The sequence below is a fragment of the Bison bison genome, unplaced genomic scaffold (assembly GCF_000754665.1).
Source record: "Bison bison bison isolate TAMUID 2011002044 unplaced genomic scaffold, Bison_UMD1.0 scf7180017864537, whole genome shotgun sequence".
Taxonomy (NCBI): Eukaryota; Metazoa; Chordata; class Mammalia; order Artiodactyla; family Bovidae; genus Bison; species Bison bison.
In genome coordinates this window covers 337,069-344,767 of record NW_011495085.1, presented here as the reverse complement: position 1 = coordinate 344,767, position 7,699 = coordinate 337,069, and the positions used below count along the sequence as shown (strand labels likewise).

At 47.6% G+C, this 7,699-nt stretch overlaps 1 protein-coding gene across 1 annotated transcript in view; it reads right to left on the bottom strand.

Moving 5' to 3' along the window:
- Positions 1 to 6,465: 6,465 nt before the first annotated feature.
- LOC104982686 (testis-specific Y-encoded protein 1-like) overlaps positions 6,466 to 7,699 on the bottom strand; it is a 3,343-nt gene continuing 2,109 nt past the window's right edge. The window contains 5 exon segments of the mRNA XM_010832119.1: positions 6,466 to 6,531; positions 6,648 to 6,797; positions 6,886 to 7,002; positions 7,186 to 7,266; positions 7,396 to 7,475. Of these exon segments, the coding sequence (XP_010830421.1) occupies positions 6,466 to 6,531; positions 6,648 to 6,797; positions 6,886 to 7,002; positions 7,186 to 7,266; positions 7,396 to 7,475 (494 nt within the window).

Sequence of the window (7,699 nt, the reverse complement as noted above, 5' to 3'; positions counted from 1 at the left end):
GACCCCAAATATTTTTATGTATACATTTTTTAATTAAAATTTCATTCTCTATGATTTTTTGGCAAGTTAATTCCAAACATTTCACTACTTGCAGGCTGCATGTTTTAATTTATAGTTTACTGAGAATTCAGTTTTCCTTGGCGGTCTGAGGGTATGTGTGTATATACACTGACATGCCTATATACACATCCTTTTCAGATTACTACATTTTTTAAAGATATATAAATATATTTTAAAAGATATTTTCTGTTTTTATGGTAAAAACATGAAATTTTTTAATTCTATAAATTTGTTCCCCTAAATGAATATAGTATAAATAGTAAAGGAATATAACTATTCCTTCAAGAATAACCCTACTAACAGAACTTGGGAATGTTAAAAAATTATTCATAAAACATACTAAAGGTGGTAAGAAAAACTTTGTTCAAGGCAAGAGTACTACAGCGGGATCTTATAATATGGAAGAGAGATTGAGCTTAAGTCTGACTCCAGCAGGGACACAGCTGGGATTTATAGCTAAGGAACAGGGTGGGTCCATGAGATTGCAAAGAGAGACTGGTAGACTGAAAAACAATGAACAACAACAACAGAGTGGGTGTCAGTGGATGGAAACTTATTAAGAAGACCATAAGGTTGAGGGTGGATTCTGGCTCAACTGAGAAGATCATTGCTGAGGCTAGGAAAGGCTGATAAGATATTGAGGTGAGTGATAAGGAATTTGATCTGATACTGAGGGTGGTCAGATCAAGGGTGAGGTATGTTTTCTAAACTGAAGTAGAAGATTCTGGCTTAGATTGGACCAGATGGACAGGCACCCCAGGATAAAGACATTGCCCAGAGTTGGCAATGAATTAATGAACTACTGCTCCATAACAAATTACCCCAAACTAAAAGCTTAAAACAATATTATCTCATACTGCTGCTGAAAGTTGGGAATCCAGGAGTAATTCAGTTGAGTGTTCTGGCTCAGGGTTTCATGAGATTGTCGTCATCTGAACCATTGACATGGTCTGGTGGAATTCTTTCCAAGATGGCTTACTCACATAGCTGTTGAAACCAGTTTCCTTGCTGGCTGTTTGGAGAAAGCCTCGGTTCTTTCACATAGGCCTCTCTATTGGGCTACCTGAGTGTTCTCAACATATGACTAAGCTGGCTTCTAGAGTGAGTGATCCAAGAGGATGAGCAAGGAGGCTGCAGTGCCTTTTATGACCTAGTTTCAGACACTTCATTTTCATTTCTACAATATTCTAACATTAGAAGTGACCCACTAAGTCCTGCCCACATGTAAAAGGGAGTATAAGGTCCACCCTTGAAGGAAAGGACTTGCAGACATACTTTAAAACCATGTGGTACACATATGGTCACAAATTGTTTACATACTTTTATGTCCAGAATGCATTTTCCTGCCAATGCTTTCAAATAGTTTATCTATTATAGCATTAACTTGAAGTTCAGGACCTTGTCATTTAAGTCAGGTCCAGATATGGATCAGGGTCCACTTGGGCAGTATCTCAAGTGTTCATTTGCTCAGTTGTGTTCCATGCCAGGGTTCCCTGTCCACCATCAACTCCAGGACCGTGCTAAATCTCAAGCCCACTGAGTTGGTGATACCATCCAACCATCTCATCCTCTGCCATCCCCTTCTCCTGACTTCAATCTTTCCTGCATTAGGGTCGTTTCCAATGGGTCAGGTCTTCCCATCAGGGAGCCAAAGTATTGGAGCTGCAGCTTCAGCATCAGTCCTTCCAATGAATATGCAGGACTGCTTTACTTTAGGATTGACTGGTTTGATCTCCTTGCAGTCCACAAGACGATCAAGTCTTCTCCAATACATCAGTTCAAATTATACAAGTGTAGTGCCTCTAACCTGATGATCTGTGAACAAAAGAGATGAGTTAATCTACTCACTTTCACAGCCAACATACAGTGGTGGTGAGGCACAGATAACCTTCATAGACACTCCTGTTCCAGAAAGGGGAGGGGAGATGGGAGTCAATAGTAGCAGTTCTGAAATGCCACAGGTTCTTGTTGGCAGTCTTTTGATTAGGATTTAAGGCCTGGAAACTTCCTCAGCTTCAGTCTCTGAATTTTTAATTCTGCCCTCTGACATGATTCCATTGCATGAAAAGTGGGTAGTATACAGTTACAGTGAAACAGTCTCCCTAGCCTACTTCCTGCTTGTCGAAGGTAGAAGTCCAGAGCTCTCTTATTTTGTACTATTGCTGGTCCTTTCAGCCCAATCTGAACTTAAATATGTTATTTTAAAAACTTGGTGTGTCTCCTGATAGTCTTACTGGTTTTCATGGCAAAGCACCCACTCCAAAGCCACCATCACACATGTCTTCATAATACGGCCTACTCTGTCTTGGTTTTCTGCTGAGATAGCTGAGGGATAACACCCTGAAACTTGGTAGGAGTTTTATTGTGTGACTGAAATGATCTCTGAGTGACACCCCTAAACTCTTTGGAGGGCATTGGCCTGCCTAAATAATGCCATGAAGCATCCCCTTCCAGCCTTCTGAGGCTTAACAAAGAATTTTACAGTCACACTCATCTTTAGACCACCTTTATTAAAAATAAATAAATAAATAAGAATTGACGTATAGGTGCTGTAAAATGTTATATTTAGAACACCTTATCTCAATGCCCTGGTTAGAACCTTGCTTGAGAGCCATTAATTTTAGCATCCTCTGTCATGTTAAAGACTGCAAAATTTCCAAATCAGCAAGTTCTGTCTTATTTTTAAATAGTCTTTCTCTTAAACATTTTTTTTTAAATTTCCCTTTATGTTTTACTATAGGCAGCAAGAAGAAACCAGGAATCACTTTTGGCTGTTTGGCTGGAAATCTCCTTAGCTAGATATCTCAATTAACTAGGTACAGTTTCTCCTTCCAGGGACATTTTCTAGTTTTCATAAACTGCAGGTGTAGTGGACTTTCCTCTGCACACTCCCCAGGCTCTTTCCTCCTGCCTCTCCTTTCTGCCAGGCATCCTGGGTGTACCCCTGTGATCCCACTTAGAATGTGTTTGCTCAGTGAGATAAACGGGATCGAATCCCTGGCTTCAGTGCTTCTGCTGGCCAGAGTATACGCACCTTTCCCTAAGACCTTCATGTTTTTGCTAACCAACTTCCATCACCTGGCTCGGTCAGTTCCAACAGCTCATACTCACAAGCCTACTGGCAGGGACTTCTATGCGCATGTGTGCACACACATGTGTGTGTACACAGTAACATCCCTGAGAGGAAACTTGCGCATGTACAGAACTACAAGCTTTCTTCTCTAGGAATACGAATTTTGGTAAGCACCCTTGTGCTTACAAAGAAAAAGTAACTTTCTTTGTCCTGGTTGTTATCTTTGCCTTGTTAATTAATCATGTCATGTTGCACTTCTAACTCTGTGCTCCTCCTGCTGCTAAGTCACTTCAGTCATGTCCGACTCTGTGTGACCCCATAGACGGCAGCCCACCAGGCTCCCCCATCTCAGGGATTCTCCAGGCAAGAACACTTGAGTGGGTTGCCATTTCCTTCTCCAATGCATGAAAGTGAAAAGTGAGAGGGAAGTCGTTTAGTCATGTCCAACTCTTCACGACCCCATGGACTGCAGCCTACCAGGCTCCTCTGTCCATGGGAATTGCCAGGCAAGAGTACTAGAGTGGGGTGCCATTGCTTTCTCCATCTAACTCTGTGACTTATCCTCAAAGGTTACAAAATCTTGGCATTTGCTAGTGACATGGACGGACCTGCAGAGCAGCGAGCAGGGTTGGAAGCACTTGCCATGAACAGCTGTATGACATGCGCCTGCATTCTGCATTCTCCCATCACCTTGGACAGCTTCACAGTACCAGTCACATTGGCCTGATACATGTGGGGACAGAAAACAAGGACCTTTGGGCTCAGCTGATTTGGAGAACCGCGCTCTCGGTGTGCACCTATCTAGGTCATTCCTTGTCAATGTTGTGCCCCTCTTGCTAGCCTACCACCATTTATGACCAACAACATTCTGAGTGAGGCCCTCTGTTCCTCTATCTGTGTAGCTTTCTGTGTGCACCTGTCTACATGTGCCCCCAAGTGCTATCTCCATGTAGCATGAAAAGGCCAAAGAGACACCTGAGCCTCCAAGAGCCCCAAGAGACTGTGATAGGCCTGGGTCTTATCCACTGTTGTGAGAAAGGTGCACATGGATACAGGGTCTCTTCAGATACAAAGAATGGAACCTGAGACCATAAAGGTAAGGTGACATCCCTACACATCATCCCTTCTGTTTAACACTACCCACACACACGGAATCCCCAAACAGATGATGCCCTGCAAAACCTTCCCTTTCTGGGCCCACAGCTCATGCCTCCCTTGGGCAGAAAGCAGCTTTTCTATCTCAAAGGCACCAAGATGGCTTGAACCACCCAGGCCACAGTGATTTGCTAAATGCCAAGACTCTCTTTCAGATGCTCTCTCCCTAGTCACACATCTCTGCTTGCCTACACAGCCCACGTGCCAAGGAAGCCAACCCCCAGTTGGGCCCAGGAGCATCCAAGACGGTCACGTGGAACGCAGCATCCCTCTGAGTGTCACCTGGTGCAGATACCCTATGACAAAATCAGAGAATTTGCTTCAGCAAAACTGCTCGAATTCTCTCAGATGCAGATGCACACTTTTGCCCCTCAGGCCCCCAAAGCCAGTGGCAAGACCCCAGAGGAAAGAAGGAATTCACGTCAGGACTTTCAGCACGCAACAAGGGGTATCTTTGGCAGGACTGCTATTGCCTAGACCCTGGACCCTGAAAACCAGCAGGCCTCAAACTGCCCCCAGGCGCTTCCCTGTCTCCCACTCTCCTGAGGTCCTTTGGGACATGCAATTAGCCCACTCCTTGCTCACTCCGTTCCCTCCCTCACAGGCTCATCCGGGCAGAGGGTCAAACACATACACCCACCTGTGCTTTCCTCGCCTTTCTGCCCTGCCAGGGAGGCAGGCTGGAAGTGCCTGGAGCATGCCACACTCACATCCTGTCTCTCCTAGGATGCCTGTGGTTTTGTAGGTACAGCTTACTTTAGCATGTCTCGCGTGTTGTGTCACAGTGGTGCCACCCTCAGGGAGGGAGTGTACTGGCTGATGGGCTGCTCCTGGGCAGCACTGGCCCAGGACCTTCCCAGTTCTCCTTCTCACATGTGTGGAACAAGTCTCCAGCGCAGCAGGCAATTTGTGTCTCTTTCTCCTTCGCATCTCTGCCCAACTTGGCAGGACCTTAGCCTCCTCACCATCCTGGGTCTTGCCATAGCCATGTCCACCATTTCAACAGGCCAGCCACGGCCCCCCCAGATTCAGGGCTCCACAGGCAGTGGTTTCAAAGCCCCACCCCAGCCGATTTGTCCTGAGTGAACCCTCAGACCATGAAGCCCTTTTCCCGGTCCAAACACACACAGCAACACAATAGAAATGGTGAGCGTGTTTTGTATTTGGTCTAATTGCAGATATCTGGAGCCGTGGTCGGGAGTTATCACTGGCCATCCTTTCTTCGTTCCCATCCTGGACAGGGTCACTGCAGAGATACAGCAACAAACCACCTTCAGACTGGGGACGCCTCATGCCTCCTCTTCTGGTTGCTCAGCACCTCCTCTCCTGTCACCATCTCTGCATCTGCCCTGGGCCAGATACACATACACACACACACACACACACACACACACACACACACACACACACACCAACACAGCCAACACAAGCACATGCATGTATACGCACATGCATGTATACTCACATGCTTGGCATGGGGACACAATGCAAACAGAGAACACAGGTGTTTCAGGAGCTGAAGACGCCTGTGTCCAGCAGTGTTGGAGATGGCATCAGTTGGCACCATGTCCTGCCTTTGGGGCTCCCTGTCCACCTCCTCCTCAAACTCGTCCGGATTTTCCCAAGGCAGCCTGAAGCCACTTCAAGCGCAGCATGAGTGGTGGTGGTGGTGACATCCAAGTGGTGAATGTGGAAATTCACACAAGATCCCAAAGTCAACACACATGTGCACTGGGACCACTGAGAGGATGCCCTTTCAATGACAGGCCATTCCAGAGTAAGGGGCGGGAGTGAAGGGCCCAGTTAATCTCAAACTCAGTGAGTCGCAGGAGGCCAGAGGATGGCAGGACCCAGGGATGGATGATTCTGACACAGACACTTAATTCACCCTGCCTCTAGGAATCTAGAGGAATAGGGTATCACCTAGGACTCTCCACGCTGCAACCATAGCTGACTTGAGGGAGACTTACTTCACTCAGGGACACACCAAGTCCCCCATGCCCCCAGTCTCAGCAAGTCACCTGCTACATGCATAACCCAAATTCCGGCTCTGCAGCCAGCTTGCATGAGCCTGAGCATCCCCATTTGGGAAAGGATAGTGTCCCGGCTACGACAAGGCTGTCCCTCAGGGCCTACCTCCAGACCCCTTCACCACATGTGTTTCTGTCAGTTATCTCTCATGAAAAACCTTCCTCCCTGAGGTAGTACTTCAGGGGATTGTCCCACACGTCATTGCTGATGAGCTGCTGGCAACACGAGCAAGGTCAACCCAGGGCTGACAAGGCCCCAGACCCTTCCATGAGCAGCCAAGAACTCCAACATCAATCACCAACTGTGTGCAGGCCCAAAGCAGCCCCACATCAGCAATCCTGTTCGATTCTGGGCTATTGTGGCCTGACAGCCAGTTGAGAAAATTAAGGCCCCTGGTGTCCAGACTGTGGCTGGGGTATCCCCATTCAAAGTCCCAGAACCGGTGGACTGGAGTGGAATGACGTGTCCAGTATGTACCCTGTGGAAAGACAGGGGAGACTGGGGTGGACTCCACAGGTGGATCATCTACACGCTTGCACACCCACACTCATCACCCTCGGAGCCACTTTACCAGTGATGTCAAGGTAATACTCCTTAATGATCATGGTGTTCAAGAAGTAGGGGTTGTCCTGAAAGGAAAAGATCAGCTTGCAGCGGGACTGCAGATGGCTCTGCACCTGCACCTGCCAGGATAGGGAGGAGGGAAAAGGTGCAAACTTCTAGGGGCCTCAGCTTGCCGCCCAGGCAGGCATTAACAGCTTCCACGATGCCTCTCCAAAGTCTTACAGCACAGGAACATGGCTAACAGGATCCTCCCACTCCCTGCCAGGTCCCATACCCACCCTTCCTCAGTCTCCCTCACTGACCTTCAAGTTGATCATGTAGCCGAGAAAGCCTTGATCTTGGTCGCTGGTCATGACGGAAACTTGAGGGTGGCTCATAATCTGCTTTAGGCCAAGGAGCCATTCAGGGAGCTACATGCCAGGCCAAGAAGGGCCAGGAGCATCAGTCCTAGTCTGGGGTGGAACAAGGATACTGGAACAGGCATCTGCAAGGAGCTGGGCACTGCCTGTTACCCGGCCACCGCTGATGTTATCAGGCTTTGCCATACCATCAGACACGCTCATGGCTCTGGGCCCCTTGTGGTGGTGTGCATCTGAGGTGGTCTGCATTCTCCAAGCAGGGGCTGTTTCTGACCACTACTGTTCTCCTCCAGACCTGTGTATGCTGAGTAGTGGCATGTCACTGCTTACATGGTCAGATTTGCAGTCCTGTGACGATCCGTGTTTGAAAGCAAAGGGGTTTTGTGTGTGTGTGTGTGTGTGTGTGTGTGTGTGTGTGTGTGTGGTTCGTGTGTGTGTGTTGTGTGTGTATGTGAAT